Source organism: Hordeum vulgare, chromosome 5H (genome assembly GCF_904849725.1).
Source record: "Hordeum vulgare subsp. vulgare chromosome 5H, MorexV3_pseudomolecules_assembly, whole genome shotgun sequence".
Classification (NCBI taxonomy): domain Eukaryota; kingdom Viridiplantae; phylum Streptophyta; class Magnoliopsida; order Poales; family Poaceae; genus Hordeum; species Hordeum vulgare.
The window spans coordinates 350,813,869-350,835,453 of NC_058522.1; the positions used below are offsets into that span (position 1 = coordinate 350,813,869).

The 21,585-nt window shown below is 47.4% G+C and overlaps 1 protein-coding gene across 1 annotated transcript; it reads right to left on the reverse strand.

The window, feature by feature from the left end:
• Positions 1–15,576: 15,576 nt before the first annotated feature.
• LOC123398305 (polyadenylate-binding protein 8-like) lies at positions 15,577–20,351 on the reverse strand. Its single transcript, XM_045092783.1, has 9 exons — positions 19,978–20,351; positions 18,668–18,786; positions 17,918–18,574; positions 17,761–17,838; positions 17,474–17,563; positions 17,013–17,144; positions 16,429–16,599; positions 16,107–16,313; positions 15,577–16,019 (listed from the first exon to the last, which is right to left on the reverse strand). Exons 1-9 carry the CDS (start codon positions 20,231–20,233, stop codon positions 15,774–15,776), a joined length of 1,956 nt encoding a protein of 651 aa, XP_044948718.1. The 5' UTR covers positions 20,234–20,351; the 3' UTR covers positions 15,577–15,773.
• Positions 20,352–21,585: the final 1,234 nt, after the last annotated feature.

Consider the following 21,585-nt stretch of genomic DNA (forward strand, 5'->3'; position numbering starts at 1 on the left):
CAAATACTCCCTTCGTCCCGAAATTCATGTCGCGATGGCATATTTGCAAAAAGGCCCTTCAGGTTTTCCCGACACAACCCGCGCTCCCTCTCTCCTTTCTTCAGTCATGAAGCATCTCCCTTTTCCCTTTCCCCTTTCCGCCACCACCATTGACGGCCAACTACGGCCAGATCCCGTCCAACTCTGGCTAATCCCTCCCGTACAGACCTTTGCTGGCACCCCCTCTTTCCCCTACCTCTGTCCAATCCCTCACACTCGAGGAGGGGATGGGGTAGGGGGAGGGGGCATGCCGGAGGTGGATGCGCTAGCTGCAGCGGCCGCGGTGAGGTGGTCTCGCCGCGATCCGGCTACTTCTGGCAGCAGAGCATGCACGCCCCGGATCAGGACCGCAAGGCGTTCGGCGTCGAGAAACCGCCAGGAGGCGGAGGCATGGGGCTCCGGCCCAGCAGTCCGTCGCCAAGCTGGAGTCGCTGGAGCGGTGGATCGCGCCGCCCTGGCTCCTGTGGTGGTGCTCAAGACGGGGTTCTCCTCTGCTCATCCTCGTCTGGTACACCTTCAGGACCTGCCTCACCCAGTGAGTTCTCTCCTCTCCTCCTCTTATGGGAAAATTCATTTGATATGTGGGAAAATCCGGTTCTGAATCAAGGCACCACTGATGTGTGCCTCACTATCTTGTGTTGATCTGTAGGTAGAAGAAACAAAAGGTAGCACAATGGTCACGCACGACACTTCTACCACCATCATGATGGAGAATTAATCTTACAAATCACCCTCTAATCTACACAATTTTTAGTTACTACTTTGTGTTAAAATTCAGTTAGTGTGTTAAAATTCGGAAAGTGGAGGATCTGGCTAAGCACCTGTCCCGGCTTACACTTCTGGGCCATAAGCACCTCTCCTACTAGCCCTCGACCGTGGCAGCCTCGATGGTGGCGCTTGCCTGCCTTGCCACTCACAAGGCGTCCTCCTACCATCAGGTCATGGAGGTATATAAATGCTCTGAACTGAACTCCTCCTTCAAAGCTATGCATTTCTCTTATGTCTTCTATACATTTCTCTTATGTCTTTTGTCGCTCAGAACTTCGATAAAACTTACCGATGGTAAGGAAGACAAGAAATGCCTGACCGCTTTGTTGTTCGCGTAATGCAGACTCACTCGAGGATGAAGGACGACGATCTGCTTGAATGTTTAATGGTTCGACCCCTCCCTCGCATTCTTGTTCTTGGCACCATGAACTGAACTGTGCTCTTGACAGCCTGCACAAACTTATGTATGCTAACTGAATTTTTGTGCTGCCACCGTGACTAACATTCCTTCTACTACGCAATCTTTTCATGCAGAGTCTCAAGTGGCTGATAAACTATGCTTCTTAGTACCCAGGACACCCATGTTGAACATTCCATCTAATCTTCTGTTGATCGACAATACAGCGTAGCACAACCATTTTGCAACAACAGGAGTGTACATGAGATTAGTTTGCACAGCGGGATAAAATAAATGAGGACACGGCAACATGTTTATATCGCGGTAAAGGGGAAGATCGTAACTGCGGGATTTCGTACTGAGGAGGTAACTATAGCCTATAGTAGGGACAATGGTCGTGATCATGTGTCTTTTGCATCGTCGCTCTTTGCGATCAATTTAAGTTTGGATATTGTTGTATTCGCTATTCCTCGGTTGTCTTTTCTTTTTTGGATCAGTGGTGTGGTATATTGTTTAAAATGGATCTACAGCTCGGTAAAAAATGGTCTTGTTTAATGTCAGTGTACAAATGGTACTTCTTTGCCCGGTTATGGTTGTCATTATGACTCTTGAGAACGTAAGGTCTCAGATTTCTAGTTTTAGAGATTCACAACTTTGTCGCCTACCTGTGTCTCCATTTGTTTACTAACTTCAATTCATCTATTATTGTTGTATGTTGGTGTCAAGATTACAGAAATGATACTCCTCTATATTGATAAATTGACATGCTGCTCATACTCGGCTTAACTGATCTCCACTTGATCTGCAGTTGAGAAGTAGAGGATCTGCTGTTGGGTGACTAGTGAGGTGTTGGGCATGGAGGAGGAGGAGCACCTGGTCATGGAGAGGAGGAGTAGATCACATGACAATTCCGGTGGCAACAGAGGAAGCGGGCAGCAGGGGAGCTTCGACGGCAGCTTGATCAGGGGAGTAGCAGCATGAGCCTAGGGATACCGGAGAGGGAGGAGGACTAGCTTGACGTGCAGGCATGCGCGGGAGCTTGAGGAGGACGAGATCGACCGGATGTGTGAAACTGGTAGAGCAAGTGTAAATGTTTGTAAACAATCAGTATTGTATCTTGTCTGAATATAAAGTGTACTGCTTATTGTAAGATGTGTGAAACTGGTAGAGCAAGTGTAAATGTCTCTAAACAATCAATATTGTTTCCCAATACACACGACTAGTCCAAACAATTAAAATGAATTCAGATAAATTCAAGTAATTTCCCAATACACAAGATTACACAAGACATGTAAGCCATGTGAAGTCGAATGAAGGCTGGAATTCTGTTTTGGAAAAGCAAGCGAACTTCCTGGATTCTGCATTATTTCCTCTCTTGGCTCATGATATCTTCTGCCCACATCATTCCTGCAAGAGCTTGAGGCAACATCCCCATGTACATGACCCTTCCAAGTGTCATGTGTACCTCTTGAAATGTCCCAGTAACTAGTATCATCATTGATCTCTAATGCAGATGGAAATGCTGGATAAACTCAAGAGAAACTCAAAAAAATTAGTCCAAACAATTAAAATGAATTCCAATACACAAGATGGAAATGTTGGATAACCAGTATCATCATTGATCTCAAATAATTCCAATTGCATTTTCCTATTGCACAAGACATACACAAGGAGTACAAGGATTACACAAGGAGTACAATTCAGATAAATTCAATTCTTTCTTTCCTTTCTACGTACAACTACTTCTTTTCTTTCTTTCCTTTTCCTATTGCATTTCTTCTAGAATGTCCCTCGTATCAGCAACTAGCTGACTGTCGCAATATACACTGATTATTTCTCTGTCGTCATTCTGAAGACGTTCCTTGTGTAAGTGGGGCAACTTATATTGGTTTCCTCCTTGATCTTTCATAATTTCAAACATAACTGCTTGCAATGTGATGAAGTTGTTGTACAACTTGTGAGGATCATAATTCTCAAACTCCTCTTCCACACCCTATATTAGTTCATGGATGTTTGTAGGTGACCTACAATCGGTTAGAGACTGGAGAGAATTGTGGAAGCAGAGGTCCAAACAGTTCAAATCCGAGCTATTTGGAGGTTGTTGCATCAACTTAATGTCGAGATCAGTTTCTTCCACGGCTTCTAGAAAAGTTTCATCGTTGGGAAGGATGTGAGGCTTTGCATTATCTTGTTGGATGAATATTGTTGCTCCCTTATTGATCAGATATTCTCTGCACACAGGTCTCGTTACTTTCACTGGTTTCAGCACTCTCGTTCCCCTTGCTCTGTTGTGACTCGTTCCCACTGCCTCAGACTCTTTCATGAATGCCCAAATACCAATCTTCCCGTCGAATGTTAGCTCTCCATCATAATTGTATCGAGGTCTGGCCACAGTCGTTAGAAACATTACCTTCCCAATGTTGTTAATGTTTGTCACGGTGCGCTCAGGTGGAGGCTCTCCTAGAAGTACATAGTAGTTATTCTTTAGTCTTGTCATGTCAAACCACTTTTCATCTATATGGACCATATTAGTCATTGGCTTGAATATATCTTGGGAAGTTGAGATCCAATTGCCATCGAGCATCGACATACAAAATTTCAATCTTGTAATCTTGTTCTCTGGTTTGAGGTAAGTCTTGACTGTGTTTGTGACGTGGTTGAGCTCATTTAACTGGAACCTCCAATGTAGGATTGAGCGGGCCACACCGAGAGACCATGCCAGAGAAAGAATTGGCCTTCTTCTATTCAATGGGATTGTTGAGGTCCTTGCAAGATCCAGCTCTTTTCTCTTTCGACCAACTCTTCCTTTCTTCTTGTTGGAGACATCTACTTCTTGGCCCGCGGCAATCTGCTTTTTGGCGTCCGACCAGATTCTCTCAATAGATCGTACATTTATGTTCAACAAGATTGAGACTAGCAGCTTGTCGTATGGTTGAACAGATCCATCTCTGAGCTCGATTACTAGCAGAGCGAAGTAAACAGCATGCCTCTCCATACTTGACAATTATTTTCTTTTCTGTTTACCTGGTACACCTTCTTGACCTTCTTCATCTTCTTGAAGTATCCAATTCATAACTTCATCCTCTTCATCTTCTTGAGGCATCCAATTCATAGCTTCTTCATCTTCCTCTTGAGGCGTCATGTTCAAATCTATACCTCCGTCCTCTCTTTGTTGAGCTTCTTCCTCTTCCTCTTGAGGCATCATGTTCAAATCTATACCTTCATCCTCTTCCTCTTGAGGTACCATGTTCAAATCCATACTCATGCAATCAATGAAAAAAGAAGGAGAAGAAGATTAGAAAGGGGGACACAAAGTGCTCAACTCTCACAGTAGGAGCCACCAAATAAGTGTTCATGATAGATGCTTCATCTAAGAGAAATGCGGTGAAAATTAGTGGTTGCTCAAACAAGATAGCAAAAGAAAAGGAAGGCAGCTTATGTTAAGGCTGAATTATAGGAACCTGAATTTTGCAGTGGAAGACAACAATTCAAAACTTCGCCAATACCCATTAGGCTGCGAGAGGCCAAAAGTTGGTCTCTAGCCAGCCACCATCATGTACAAAACAATTATCCATAACATAGCAGCCATGAATACAGATGCAGCCAGGTTCTGCAAACTAGTGCGGTGCCATATGGCAATCACACATTATCCCTACATACATATTCATGTGACAAGCAATCATAAATCCTAAATCTTGAGGAGATGCAAGCCGCCAAGGACAGACGGACCACCAGCAATCTCTCAGCCGCCAGAGTTCAAAAGATAACCAGACCATTCAGACAATGAATGGATGCAAAACCAAAGTGTTGTAAATAAAAAACAGATAGAGAGAAACATGCAACATTTGGCAAAAGGAGGAGAAAACAAGTGCAATCTAATAACTTGCATTTCACAACAAATCAGTCTCACGGCACAGGATTTTAGCCGAAGCAGGAATAGAAATACAGTAATTAAATGACTCACGGATCATTGCTCGCCCGGGATAAGAGTCTGAAGCAACAAAAGCAACGACCATGAACAAAAACCTTTCGCTAGATGGCGCCTATTTCTTCTTAATGGCAACCTTGGTAACCTTGGCTAATAACAGCATGGGAGATGACACAACGTTAGTGTTGCTTGGGATGGGGGGACTAAAAGAGCCCTGAACAATTTTAACGAAAAGTGCAACAGGTACAAGTTGTTAATTATAGTTGAATCCAAAAGTGAATGATGAACAAAAAGAACATGAGTTTTGCCTTTTTGATAGAAAAATAACATGAGTTTTTCTTTTCTTCTTTGACAGGAAAAGAACATGGGTTTTTCGTTTCTTCTTTGACAGCAAAAGAACAGGAGTTGATTTGACAGCAAAAGAACAGGAGTATATATAATTTTTTCGTCAGAAAAGAATATTTGCGTCGTTCAAAGTAGATAGCGAGATAGACGAAAAGAATACAGCTACTAGTGTAATGTACTAGATAGAGAGAAATGACAGGATTACGCATGCGTGTACTTGCGTATTCTATTCTCCACCCGGAACCCATACCAGACGTTGGTCAATCAAATTACTAAAGTTTAAGGTAGGAGTGCCATAGTTTCAAACAGCAGTAGTTTCAGGTAGCAGCATTTTCAAAGAGCAGCAGTTTCAAACACTTCCATAGTTCCATAGTTTTCATTAGCAATACATTTTCAAACATCAACAATTTCAGGTAGTAGTTCCAGGTAAACATCAGCATTTTCATTTGCAATAGTTCGAGGTAAACAACAGCAGCAGTTTCAGGTACCTTCTTCAGGTGCAGAGCGGCACTAGCTCCAGCAGAGGAGCGGCAACTCCAGCAGAGGAGCGGTAGAAGCTCAGACAGATGACGGCACAGGTTCCGGCAACAAGGGAGAAGGAGCAGCACAGATTCTGGCGACAGGGGAGAAGGAGCAACACATGTTCCGGCGACAGGGGAGAAGGAGCAGCACAGGTTCCGGCTTGGGGAGGATGCACGGGAGCTCGAGGATAACGCACGGGAGCCGGAGGAGGAAGTGGAGGAAGGTTCCGACGCCGCCACGAGCTCGAGGACGACGCCCGCAAGTAACCTCAGCAGGAAGGGATCCGGTAGCGCAAATCTATGTTGTGGCGACGGAGGAGGTAATTGGCGGCGGCGGCGGAGGAGGCGACGGGGAGGTAAATCGCTGGGTGGCGCCGGCCCGTGATGCGCAGGCGAGACTGGGTGAAGAAGACACAGGCGGAGGTGCTTGCTCGAGAGAGTTTTGTAAATATGAGGGGGTTTGCAAAATGGCCAATGAACTACACGCTCGACATTAATTTCGGGATGGAGGGAGTATTTGCCATATTATAAGCCCTTTCAGTGATTTGATCTTTGCATTGAAACACTCTGCCAAGTTACTGGTCACATAATCTGATTTGCAGATTTCATTGAATTTGCTTCTTGACCACAACTTTCCATGATGTGCATCTAGGTACTCCTTTACGAGAGGATTCTCAACATACAACACCCACAAATGATGCTCATGCTTCCTCTCACTACATGTGTATGATGTTGGCCATAAGTTCTCATCATAAACTTTACCTTTGAATTTGTTTCTGGAATTCTGTGCTAGGTGTCGTATACATTCCCTATGCTCCACTCGAGGGAATACAATTTCCATTCCACTCTCCAAACCCTTGCAAGCATCTGTGTGTATAGCTAAACCTGGGGGTGTACCTATAAGGTTGCGCAACTGCTGCACAAACCAGACCCAATTGTCCTCGAACTCTGCCTCCACCACACCAAATGCAACTAAGAATAGCCAGTTTTGTCCATCAACTACAGAAGCTTCCACTAGTTGTCCTCTCCACCTTCCATTTAAAGCAATTGCATCAACGGCCAAATAGGGCATGCAACCATCCAAAAAAAACTACCAACAAGCCTTGAAATAAACAAAAGCCCTCCTGAAGCACTCCTTCTCAAATGACTTTGCTTTTATTTTGTATGAAATTGTATGCTTCTCAATATCTACAACACTCCTTGGACTAGCTGCTTCGACTTCAGCTTTAAATGTGTAGAGTAACTGAAAGCTCTCATTCCAAGGACCATTAATCATGTCAATAGATATTTCCTTAGCATAGAAAATCCTCATGTAAAGTATATAAATCTTGTACTTCCCAAATAGCTTACCATGGAGTGTTGTTGTACCAAGTGTTGGTGTTTCTCTCAACCAATCCAAAATTGCATGTGCCACCCACCTAGTCTTTGCTAGCTTTGTTTAAGCCTTCCCCCCTCCCCCTCCAGGTGGACAAGTGTGCTGATGTGGGTTCTTTTTTATCTGAAACAAAATATAAAGGGTAAGGAAGTACAGTCACAATGATGTGAAAATAGAAGGGTACCCAAAATAGAATGGATCAGTACAAACTGAAATACACAAACCTGAATGAACTTGCTCCTTAACAAATGTGATGCATGTAACCTCCATCTACACCTATCATATGGGAAATGAACAGCGAACCTTGTTGGCTCACTAATATCAATCACATATGTATTTTGAGTGAGAATGCAGTATGTAGTCACAGCATTATGATAGTCCACCATCGACTGAAATATGGTGCCGACAGCAAGCTGACGAGCTTCCCTGCTCCACTCAATTGTTGGCATGTCGTCACCATCATATTCATCTAAAACTAAGTTGTCGATGTTCTCCTCCCTCTCTTCATTGTCAGTGTCATCAAATCTAGCATGGTTGATAGGTTGCTCGTGACATTCATCTTCCATTGCTTGTTTATTGACAATATCTACAAGATCAGGGAACATATTATCATCCTCATCATCATGTCAAGGCACCTCTTTGTCTCGCTCTCCATCTTGTTCTACATCGAATGCATCAGCGACAAGAGAAGCGGCACAAGAAGTGGCAGCTGACATATTGTGAATTTTAGAACCACTAGATCTGCTTGGTTTCGACATACAAGGAGTGTTAGGCACTCTCTATTAGCAGAGACAGAATATTTCTAAACACCCTTCCCCTTGTCACATTCATTGAGTGGCCGAAGCACCTCGATATGGATTTTATCGAAGCAGCTTTCAGCATTCAATGTAAAAAAAAATCCCAGATGCTCATCGCAAGTTAGTGGTAGAAATTTTTTCTCGATACTGCTAAAATATTTCAGTTCAACAGCATTGGCAGGGCTCCACCCATATGAAGAATTTCAGAATGTCGCGAGGAAATCTTTGAACGGCATGCTCGTTTCTACCACCTTCGGATAGAAAAATCCAGTAATCATATGCGGTTTTCTATCATGCAGCACACTAACTTCCATCCTAACTGCGAGCTGGAAAGCAAGCGCAAGATCAATCTTATTCAATTCAAATAAGGGTTGCAGTTAGGCCGGGAACAATTCAGCAAAATTTGAACGATTCACGTGACTAGGTGTCAAATAGGGCCGAATTTACGAGTCGTCAAATCAGTTAGAGGGGAAACAACGCTTACCCACGTATAATCCATGAATTATCTATTGTCGATTCGACCCAATCCTCTCCACGGTCGAAAGGCTTGAGAGCCTGCTCCCCCAACATCGTTGCTTAATCCAGATGGAAATGTGAGGGTAGATCTGGCGGAGGGCACGACGGCGGCACAGGCGGAATGGGGTTAGAGGTTGAAGGGCACAACGGCGACCGAGGGAGCAGAGCGGCGCGGTGATGTAGTGGCTTGATCTTGAGGTTCATACAAGCACATGTGACGTGTCTCAATGCGGCCCCACACATCACAACAACCATTGAGGTTGACCTTACCTCCCTCGCACAGGAAAAGGTGGTGCGTGTAAGGTCAAACACCCTGATCCATCGAAGCTTCAGACCACATTGCGGATGTTCTTCAACGACTCTGGCTACGACCTTCACATCTCGGTCGAGAAGGCGGGTCGTGTGTCGTCGTCTAACCTGGAGGAGGTTGGCTCTAGGAAACAGCCCCGGCGCGATTATGGGCCTGGTGGTGGATCGAGGTGCGACAACTCCTCCTGTTGTTGGTCCCGCTCTCCTAGCTCAGAGGAGATCGGGGAGGAGTCACCAGAGCATGATGCTTTTCCCGCCCACACGGTGGCCGAGCAGCCAGAGCGGTCCAAGCGCTCTGGGGTGCGGCAGACGCTGGGGAGGTACTCTGTGGCGAGGAGAATGTCGCAGCCATCGCGGCCATGCTCGAGGAGGCAGTTGCCATCCCTCCTGGATGCGCCCTATCGCTCCATCACTCCTCCCCAATTTTGTCGTTAGATGAAGGTGACGGTAGGGAGGCGGGAAGTGTGGGATTGGAGGTCTGCTCGCCGTCCTCCGAGCGCCTGGCGCCCCCCATCCACATCGCCATCGCAACTCATACCGCCGGCCCGGCTCCTCCACCACCGCCTGCGATCTCGCCAGTGCGTGGGCGGCATTCAGCGGGGATCACGACCGTTCGTCCACCCCCGAGCCGTGGACGGTCTCGCTCTTCTCTAGCTACGACCACGCATAAGAGCTCGTGGTTGGGGGCGGCCGTTGGTCTGGGGGAGTCTCCCCTAACATGGTCGACAAGGCCAAGCAACGGGCGGCGGTCTGGAACCTTGATGCAGGTCCGTTGGTTCCCCTTGGTGATTCGTTCTCTTTTAATGTTGAGGGGAGGAGTCCTTTTTGGCCCTGGCTGGTGTTCCCCTTCGCCGTCTTGCCAAGATTGCGGCAAACTTAGGGATTGTGTTCCATGGGGAGAATGGTCCGGTTTTAGAACAAATTGCGACTATTCAGGCCAAGGAGATCTTAGAGGCCTGGCTTGCGGCTGTCCGGGGGCGTGCTTCCACCGCGGTCGACGAGGTCGCTCCTCCCACACCACGGTCTGCTGGTCGTGGGGAGCTACCCTCCCTAGCCCCGGAAGAGGTGCAAGGACGAACAGGGCCCATACGGCTTAGCTGTGTCGGGCGCTTAGCACTTCCACTGTTGTGGGGTCTAGTTCAGACCCCCTTGACGAGTAGTATGCGGCCCCTTTTCTGGAATGTGCACGGATTCGGCCATGTTGGCTCACGCAAGCAGTTAATTGATTACATCCGAGATGAGAATATCGACGTTGTGGCGATCTAGGAGACTATGTGTGGCGACTTCTCCCTTCGTGAACTGGAGGACCTTAGTAGGCACCTCTTTGTATGGCACTGGCTGCCATCTAGTGTAGTGGCTGGTCACTCCGGTGGCATCCTTGAAGGCATGAAGGATACCACCTTTGAAGTTGTCTCCATGGATAGGGGTGAGTTCTATGTGAGCATGGAAGTTTAAGAGCGCGTTGCTAACTTCAAGTGGGAGGTGATCATCGTTTATGGCCCAGTTGATCATCGGCGATCGTAGGCCTTCCTAGCGGAGCTGCACACCAAATTTGGTAGTGCCCAACTTCCGACGTAGGTGGGGATTTTAACCTACTTCGCATGACACAGGAAATGAATAATGCCAGAGTGGACCTTTCGAGCATGCAACGCTTAAATGACTCAGTTGCGGATCTTGGTATTCATGAGCTTGATCTGGTGGGGGTGAGATACACCTGGACTAATAGACAGATGTCCCGCACCTTGAGTGTCCTACATCGAGTATTCATGTCCCCAAATCGGGAACTCTGTTTCCCCCTAGCATCCCTCGAGGCGATCAATGGGATCGGCTCGGACCATGCTCCGTTGCTTCTATCATCGCAAGATGAGCGGCCTCGCCCACCGCCTTGTTTCACATTTGTGACCTTTTGGCTACGCCAACCGGGCTTCATTGATGATGTCAAGGAGCATTGTATGACGGCCGGAGCTGAACCACATAGTGCAATGTCCGTAATGGACGAGTGGCACCACCTTGCCAAAAGGTTTAGACAATTCATGATGGGTTGGGGCGCGAATGTGGGTCGCGACTTGAGGGTCCTAAAGATCTCTTTGCTACCACAAATCCATGCCCTTGATCTTCGGGCCGACGGCCCCGGCCTCTCCTAGGACGATTGGTCTCTGCGATACACGCTCGATAACTCCGTGATGGACATATATTCTAAGGAGGAAGAATACTGGTGGTGCATGGGGTCCTTGAAGTGAGTCATATTTGGCGATGGCAACACTGTGTATTTTCGGGCCATCGCTAATGGCCGGCATAGGCGATGCACCATCCCCATCCTTTGGGATGGGGTGAGGATGATTCACGACCCAGACGAGCTGCGCTGCTCCGTGGATGGCTTTTATAAATATTTGTTCACCGGCAGGTCGCGAGGCGGCATTTCTCTCGCACACTTTATCTAGTTTGCGGAGCAGTAGGTGTCCAGGTGTGAGAATGATGCCTTGCTAACTCGATTTGAGGAGGTGGAAGTGGAGGCCGTCATTAAATCGATGAACCCCGACTCAGCACCAGGCCCTGATGGCTTGCCGGTGCGCTTCTTCCACGTGTCCTCGCAAACTATCAAGTGGGATGTCCTAGCATTGTTCCAAGAGTTATATCGAGGAACGTTGGACATCTCCCGCTTAAACTATGGGATCATTTCCCTTATTCTGAAGGTTCGAGTGGCGGTGGACATTAAGCAGTTTCGGCCAATCACGGTGATCAACGTGATCTTTCGGATATTAGCCAAGGGGTACGCCACTAGGGCGGCCCTAATTGCTCCATGACTTCATCACCCTAACCAGACTACATCCACTAAAGGGCGATTTATGCTCGACGGGATTCTCATCCTCCACAAGATGCTCCATAAATTGAGGAGGAGACATCTTAAGGTGGTGTTTTTCAAGATTGACTTCCATAAGGCATATAATATGGTTCATTGGTCCTTTATTGGGGAAGTCCTATGGAGGCGTGTCTTACCATTAGATTGCGCGTGTCATGCAACTCGTATCAAGTGTCCGCACCGGAATCAACATTAATCGAGTGGTAGGCCCGTACTTCCCGACGGAGTAGGGGGTCGACGGGGTGACCCCATGTACCCTTTTCTCTTTAACCTGATAGTACACGCCCTTGCTTCGATCTTAGACCTGGCCAAGAGGGTGGGTCATATAAGGGGTATCTTCCCCCACCTCATCCCTCAGGGTGGACTCAACCATCTCGAGTATGATGACGACACGATCGTGATGGTGGAGGGCTCAGACGAGGATATTGCTCACCTGAAGTTTCTCCCCTTGTGCTTTCACGAGATGTCGGGATTAAAGATTAACTTCGCAAAGGGTGAAGTTATGGTGTTGGGTTACTCCGATGAGGACTCCCACCGTATTGCTAATCACCTTAACTGTTGATTAGGGTCCTTCCCGACAACTTATCTTGGCATGTCGATCAGTGACTCACGGCTGCAAGAGAAGGACTTCCGCCCCTCGACGGCGAAGGTCCACCATAGGGTAGAACCCTCGCAAGGGAATTGACTCTCCAAAGAGGCTAGAGTGGTGCTTATTAATTCATCCATGACTATCATGTTGATGTACGTGATGGGATTTTATAGTTTGCATTAATCCCTTCATCGGGATATTATGAAGTACCAATCCCGGTTCTTCTAGGCGGGAAAGGGTGACAGGTAGAAGTACCATATGGTCAAATGGTCTGAGATTTGCAAACCTAAGGACCAGGGGGGCTCGGCATTATCTCGTCGAAGTGTATGAACATAGCCCTTATGTCCAAGTGGTTATGGCGAATCGAGACTGGGGATGGGGGAATGTGTCTTTACATTCTACGTGCCAAATATTTGCGAGGTCAGCCTCTTGCATTTGCCCCGAGGACTGGTGGATCCCAGTTTTAGCAGTCGATAATCCAGCTTCTGTCGATTCTACGGACTCGTTCATCCATTAGGGTTGGCTCGGGTGCTAGCACCCTCTTTTGGCTTGACCGATGGACGGGCACTAGACCATTTGCGAAATGATTCTACGTGTTGTTGTGTATTTGCACTCGATCGCGGCTCGCGGTTGAAGCGGCATTGGCGGATCTTGGATTAGCGGCGTTCCGACGTACCTCTGGCTCGCTGGAACGAGATCAATGGGAGGAGTTGCTCGAGTGCATTGTCGTGCATTTCCCCTACGTGGAGCCATATGCCACTTATTGGCATCTTGAACTGATTGGCTCCTTCTCCACTAAGTCCCCTTATAAGGCCATTTTGGAAACTCCCGGTCCACGGGAGCTTAACCTCCTTTGGGAGCTTAAGTTTCCCCTAAAGATTAGAAAAAAATGGCAATGGGTGCGTGGGCGACTTCCTTCAGGGACCGATGTTCTTAAACGCAACGGCTCTAGTGATGGGTTGTGTCCCCTCTCTGAAGTGCCAAAGGACACCAATCACATCTTCCTGTGGTGCCGTGCCGCAACCTTTCTGTGGGGATGCCTTTGGGACGTTCTGGGTGGTAACTGGTCCCATGATAACATCCCACACTTATTTAGTGAGGTATTCGCATCCCCCACAAGTCGCGGCATGCCTTGTTATTTAGTGAGGTAGTGGCATCCCCCACGTGTCACGGCCCACCTTCTAGGTTGCTGTTGGAGCGCTGGCATGGACTCTTTGAAATGTGCGAAATAATCTTGTGATGGAACTTGTGATTCCACACCGCTCGACTGATGCCATATATAAATTATGTGGCTTCTTGAAACTATGGCGGTCGCTTAGCAAGCGACGGTAACATGGGTTCATCACCGATCTCCGTTGCAGTCCGTCCTTATTAACCTACCGCCGCCCCCGCCTCCAACGAAGCCTAACTAGATGCTAGCTTTTATGGTCGCTCTTACGCTTGGATGCTTGTGGTGGTTGTTTAATAATATAAAGCAAAAGGAAAGCCTTTTTCGTCCAAAGGACCCGTTCCGACGCAGCCCCACTCGTAAGAGTTAACGGTCAATGTGTCAACCCATTGACCGACCCGACGACATCATCCGCTATGACCATTTCTAAGGATTTCAAACAAGGAAGTGGAAAAAAGTGAACAAAGTTTAAAGCATGGGATAATAAGAGCAACTCCAATGGGGCGACCCATTTCGCCCGTCGTCGTCTGTTTGGTCGGCATGGACAAAAGAGGAGGCCCAACGCGCCGACCCAAACCCAAATCGAGTCTGCTTCGCGTCCGCGCCGACGCATTTGCGGCCCAAATTTGGGTACCAAATGCGTCGGCGCGGATGCGGAGCGGACGCCACGCGCGCCTTGCGGTGACCGCCACGCCCCACCTGGCGGTCGTCCAACTGCTCGCGGCCTTCCTAGTCACCTTAATTTATGACCTCGGGCCCACGCGTCAGCGACGACGGTCGTCCTTTTTTAAGCCGACCGTGCGGCGGGGTCGTCCTCATCCGCTTCCAGCCAGCCCTCGTCCCCATCTAGCCACACTCGCTCCCCCGTCGCCGGCAATCCCTAACCACCCCACCCGTGCTAGACGGGGCTCTTCTCCAGTGCCGGCACCAGCAAGGCCAAGGGCAAGTCCCCCGCCATTCCTTTTCCCTCAAGAGTTCCTCCCGCCTCCGCCGACTCGCCGGCCGAGGCAACGCGTCAACGTGTCAGTGCACCAGGCGAAGTAGCACTAGCAGCACAGCGTGCCTCTCCCGTACCCCGACGTCACCCTACCACACGACTAGCACCTGGATCCGGAGAGGATCCGAGAGCCGACGGTGCAGCGCCGACGGGCACTCGTGAGCCGGAGCAGCGCCACGACCCCGCCTATGCAACCGACTCGCCCAACTGGGCTCGCTGGTTCACCTTCGAGCACGAGTGGGCGAGGCGACGCGACGTTCGCGAAGTCGACCGCACCGTGCCTTCGCCACCGCTCGTCGTCCGCAAGGAGGACCAGGCGGCGGAGGCAGCCTACCAAACGGCCCTTGCAACGGTCTAACCGAAGAGCGAGGAGGACGAGCGACGGCGACCGAGCAAGAAGAGGAGGCGTACGAGGCGGCCATGGCGAAGACCATGGCCCTCTCCGCGGCGAGCGACTTGCGTCCTACCGCCGATGACCCCACCGTCCCTTGTCAAAGTTGAGCCGGAGCCGTCCCCCACCAAACGCTACTCTTGAACGGGAGTAGTGCACGAGTGGATCAGCATGCCATCGGTCTGGGTTGGGGCAATGCAGAAGGCGGCATACCTCGAACATTGGCACCGACGCAGAAGGCGGCATACCTCGAACATTGACGCAGAAGGCTGCCACTACGAGTACCTCAAGATGCTCAAACAAGACATGGAGAAGGAGATGCGAGAAGGCGCGCCAGGCCGCGACGGCATAGGCAGTGGCGGCATCACAGTCTGCGGCCGACATGAACGCCCCCTAGAACACAACGTTCCCTGGGCCAGCCCTGCGCCGACGCTCATCGACCCAGCCCTGCGCCGACGCTCATCGACCCCAAGTACAACGACGCCTGCTAGAGTTGCTATCTTTACTTGTGAGTTAAAGATAAGATCATAGGCACAAAGCAAACAGTGCTCACAAAGATAGAAACAACCACGAAAGTGAGAAAGCCAGATAGATTCGGTGACAATCCTGAGGACACCTTAAACAAAATAACCAATCCATGCAAATAAAATAAGCCAATCCATGGGAAGCCTAAAAGACTAGTTCAACTACTGGCAAAAGCTAAGTCTCAAATAAACCAAGTCATTTTCAGTCTAGATAAGTTTGATATGGTGCAAAAATTGTCGCTGTTTAGCTCAGGAAGAGATGAGGCCGTCATTCAACGAAAGCGAAGCCAGCTGCTGCTCGGGGGACTGGTTGGTGTGCTGCTGAGCGCTGCGGAGAACCTCCATGGCTTCAGCAACCTTGGCCTTGAGAGCGTCTGGCGACTCAAGCAGGTGAAGCACCTCGGTCTGGTCCATCTCCAGAAGCATGCCAGTAACCTTGGCAGCCTGGTCGTGCTCCAGCTGATCAACAAGAGGGTACAAGTTCTCGCCAAGCATCTGCAGCAACAAACAAAACAAGGTCAAGTTCCACAAAACAACACATCTTCCTAATAAAACAATACCTAGAGAGCCCCATTCCCGTACCATTCTTTGCGTCTCTGGGGGTGAATTGGCAAGTGCAGAAGCCAATGCCCCAATTGGAACTGGCTGTGACGCACCGGCATCTCTCATAGGCATGCCTCCCATCTCATATGGGGATGTCATCACACCCCCAACACCATGCATAGCAGGATCAGGCATGCCACGCCCAGTTGGATAGCGGTAACCACGACCACCACCCCTACCCATCATCTGCAATGTAGATAGATTTTAGAGCCTCTAAACCAGATTGATTGTCAAATGGCTCTACAACCCCCTAGGAAAATATTGCATATTGAAGAGAAGTGAAGCACCAGCTGTAGGTTACCTGCTGCTGACCCATCTGCATGGATTGCTGCATTCCCCCAGCACCAGCTCGCCTACCAGCTGGGCGTTGTGGTTGTTGTCCTTGCTGAACCATAGGCATCATAAAGTTTGGCATCGGAGCACCACCTGGCCTCATTCCAGGCATGAAGGGTTGCTGGAAGCCAAACCCAGGCTACAAAAAGACCACACATTGTCAATCCAGAATCATTGTAATAAAAATATCATGTGTGATATTGAGCAAGGGAATTCTAGATCTACATAATTGAAAACCCAAAAGCAAATTGCGCTGCTTGCTCATGAAACTTCATTACACTAGCAGAAATAATTATGGCCAAGTTGCTGTATTGTACAGCCAAATGATAAAGTACTACACTACACAATGTCAAAATACGCAAATGTGAAAGCATAAGCAAGAACAATGAGAAAATATTGGTAATGGCCCTTTGTGCTAAAGCAATGGCACAAGCTGGCTTGAGAAAATTATTACACCTAACAACATAATAATGTTATGTAATGTAAATCAAATCCAGCAAGCTAGCAACATAACAATGTGATGGACAATGAGAATTTTTTAACCCTACTCACCTGGGGGTTAATAAACGCTGGTGGCTGGCCATAAAACATTTGCTGACCAACCGGAACACCAGGAGGTAACATTTGCATACGAGGACCAACAGTTTGAGCCATTGGAACAGGACGCATTTGTGAAAACTGTGCCTGCAATGAACAGCAGTTGGTGACAGAAAACCCAATAAATAGCTTGGACACCATGTCGTGAAGAAAGTTTACATAAAAACACCGCAATTCTATTGAGTGTTGACAGTCAAATTATTGACTTAAAAATGAATATAATGGAACATTTAGCTGGTATACTGAACATCGGTATCATGAGAAAGCACTAGACCCACGAATTGGATGCCATCAGATTGTGTAGGTGTTCATCTCAGTAGGTTTTGCTGAAAAACTAGGTGAGGAAATACTATACAAGTATACGTCTCAGGAATATTACAGTCATGTAAAATACAATTTCAAACAGAAGTTCATACCTGCAGCCTAGCTTTCCTGTCTTCCTTGCGCTGTGCGAGTGCAACATAAAGTGGTTTATTGCCAACCATCTTGTTGTTCATTTCAGCAAGCTAACATGCAATGATAAGAATAAATAACTTTAGGGACCAAAAATCACCAGAAGCAAAAAAAAAAAATCATACTCCCTCCGTCCCAAAATAACTGTCTCAAGCATAATACAAATTTGTACTAGAGCTAGTACAAAGTTGAGACACTTATTTTGGGACAGAGGGAGTACTTATTTACACAAAGTAAAGCTCAAGCTTACAGCTCGGGAAGCATCATCAGCAGATTTAAAAGCAACAAATCCAGAACCTCTGCTTGCACCATTGGAATCACGCATAACCTGTGACAGACTTTCAGTTAGTAGCACATGTGGGAAGCATACGCATCATTTAGATCAGCAGCTGATAACTAAAACAAACCTTGCAGGAAGTAATAGTTCCAAACTCAGCAAAAAGTTCTCGCAACTTTTCATCATCAACAGTATCATCTAAGTTCTTCAGATACAAGTTGGTGTTTTGATACTTATCTGCTGCCTCTTGAAGGTTCTTTTCAAACTTCTCCTTCAACTCCATCTCCCTTTCCGACTTCTTCTGCGCTCTTCCAACGTACCATTCCTTGTCACTAAATTTCTTGCCATTCAAATCTTGAACAGCCAGAGCAGCTTCATCTGGACTTTCAAAGTTCACAAATCCAAAACACTTGGATCTTCCATCCCCATCCCGCATTACAACAACACTTGTTATTGTTCCAAACTTCCCGAAGATTTCCTTCAAGTCATCTTCAGTGGTAGTCTCAGCTAGGTTCTTTACATAGACATTATTGAACTTGACACTGCCTGGAGAGTTATCTCTCTCCTGCTTACGAACAAAAGGCCCAACATAAACCTTCTTGTCATTCATAAGCATCCCATTGAGTTTCTCAATAGCAGCATGAGCAGCCTCATCCCGCTCATACTGAACAAAGCCATAGCCCTTTGATTCCCCAGCAGGATCTGTTGCAACTTTACATGAAAGAATGTTTCCAAACACACAAAATGTGTCATGCAAAGCTTTGTTGTCAATTGACTTGTCAAGATTCTGCAGATTATAAAGGACAAGATGTCAGGTTAGATAAATATAGTAGCGCTACAACAATAAGATTCAATAACTGCATTCAAAATGTGTGCAGACCTTAATAAATATATTTGCTGTGCCACTCTTGCGCAAGCTGGGGTCACGGTTAGAATACATTATCCTGATAGGCCTCCCGTTGATAGGAGTGAAGTTGAGCATTTCAAGAGCCCGTGCAGCTGCAAGATATTTCAAAATCAGTATGGAACCACTAAAAGGCCTTGCAGATATACAAGAAGGATATATGCATGGATGTGATTCTATAAGAAAATATATATATCTCAAGGAAAGAGTGAGCCATGTGAACATTTGATCAACCATAGAAACTTGCCAAGGACAGCATCACCTATTATTCAGCAAACAGTTACCTAGCTTGAAGTATCATTTTCACGGGAGCAGAGCTACTAAACATAAGCATTCAGCAAACATAGTACAAGCTTAAATAAATGTATTTGGGTTACTTCACAAATTAATTAATGCACCCCAGGATTGTAGACACCACATGCCTGGGATAAAACAGCAAAACGGTAACTACAGCAAGATCAGAATCAACTATATCCCTATCGGTCACAAATAAACAACCGTCCAAACTTTCGAAACACCTGACATGAGAATTTTTGTGACCACTCATCGACCACCGAATCACCGACTGCCTCAGAGAAAGACAAAATCGGCATTGGAACAAACCACGCCACCATGAGCTTAAGCCAAAACCACCGTTACAAAACCACATCTAAACCCTGGTGCAGCAACAAGAGACTGCCGCCAGCACCACTACATGCAGCAGTCTCACCCTGTGGCTCTCCCTCTCGCTCATCCACTTTGTTCACTCTTCTTCCTCACCCTTCATCATCCACCCTTTCTCCCTCACCCTTAATCCACAACCACACCTTCACACTGCAGAGCCTTGTTCCAAGGACGGTGGAACCTAAGAAACCTATATTCTGCCCACCAAGCTAACCCAGCACCTATTTAACTTTGATTCTAATGCATGTATGCTACACAAATTTAGGTAAATAACTCCGGGATTGTGGCAACCACCTAACTAAAAGGTCAGGATAAAATACCAAAACAGGAAAAACAGCACATTTAGTACATAAGTTCAGCAAAAAATATCGACCACAGTGCAAACTTCCAAAACAAGTGACACGGTGCTATAAGCTCTGAATCGCCGACAACCAAATCCCTAACTGCCTCAGCCACCGCCTGAACTACCTAACCGAAACAACCAACAAACTCAACCGCATCGAAACGAAAACAAATCCGAGAGCTTCATGCAACGAGCGCTAATAAGAGTAATTCGACCGGCAACCTAGCGGCGCAAAAAACGCTAATCGGCCGACGTGGGGAATGGGGGAGGGCCGGCTCACCGTCGGCTGGGGTGTTGTAGTTGACGTAGGCGTATCCGAGCGACTTCCGCGAGGTGACGTCCCTGCAGACACGCACGGACACGACGCCGCCGATCTGGGCGAAGACGTCGAAGAGCTGCGCGTCCTGCACGCTCACGTCTAGGTCGCCCACGTACAGCGACGTGGCCGGGAACGACGACGCCGCCGCCGCAGCCGCAGCGGCCGCCGCGGCCGGGGAGCCGCCCTCCGACGCCGAGCTCGCCGCCTGCGCCGCCATCACCGATCGAAGGATAGAATTTTTTTTTCGTGGTTTTGCGGATTTTTTTGAGGTATTTTTTTGGTTTAGGGTTTGATAAGAGCCGGGGGCCTGGCTCCCAACTGCGGCGTGGCGAGGGAGGAGAGGGAGGAGGCGGCGGCGGAGGGGGAAGAAGGCTATTTGTACCCCCGCGGCAAAAACCCTGGCTGCGCCTGGCCGTCGGATGGGGAGCGGACGGACTTGGACGGCCGTGATCGTGGCGGGGGGTCGCGCGTGCACGTGTCCGGGCCGACGGTGTTCAAGGTCGATGAGCTGAGGCTGAGCTTCCTGTGTTTTCAAAATGTTTCTCCGAATAATTTCGAAATGAAATGTGTTTTTTTTCGAAAGGAAATGAAATGTGGGTGTTAAAAGATAAATTGATGCAGTAGAATCATTTGCGGCGAGGTTAATCATTACGGCAAAACCGCAGAGTAACTTCTATAGCTTGTAAAGTAAAATATCGATCCAAAGTACGTAGTACTATATGGTAAGTGAATTCGGTTACGACTGTTACCAGTTAATAGATGAAAACAATATTGCTCGGAAGTATTTATTTTAGTTGCGTTGTGTTCGTGTAGTTTTTATGATGTTTGGTAGTGACTAGGTGCTCGTGTGAGTATGGTTTCACATTGATTACTATGGTCGAAAAGCGACAAAATTAACGATATGTTTATACATGGTTGTTGTGCATTGAATTGTTTAGATGGAGTTATTTCCTTTTCAGTTTTACATAATGCGTAAACATGGATTTTCATTATGGCTGGATACAATAGATTATTTATCGATATAGAATGTTGATTGCAAGTGTTATTTCATCATCCTAAATTCATTTTGGGATGTGTGAGCGGAACGAAAGCCACCTCATAACACATATATTGGCTATATAGTTTTTTGAATCTACCGATGTAGATGATTAAATGTAAATCACTTACTGCCTGAAGCAACAATAATATATATATATAAGGTATGTGACATCATTAATTCAAATAAACTCCATGTCTTCATGCCTCCGCACGAGGTATGCCTTGTCTTGCATATGTAAACATGGATCCATTCGAACGCACGACATTGAGGGGAGGGAGTGGTTTTCAAGCAGTATAAAACAAGTGTACATCAAATACAAAATAGTTACACTTTTGAGAAGAAGAGAATAGTAGTTACAAATATAATGCATGAACTAGGAAGTGTTATACATGATTAGTTTTCTCTTCCCTATCACTTGGCGGTTAGGTCAAACTCTCCCTCGAGTTTTCTTCGACGAGCGTGTGGATTCGCCTCACATCTGCATGTCGCTCCGACGGTAGGTGGCGGATAGGGAAATCTCGGTTCCTTCA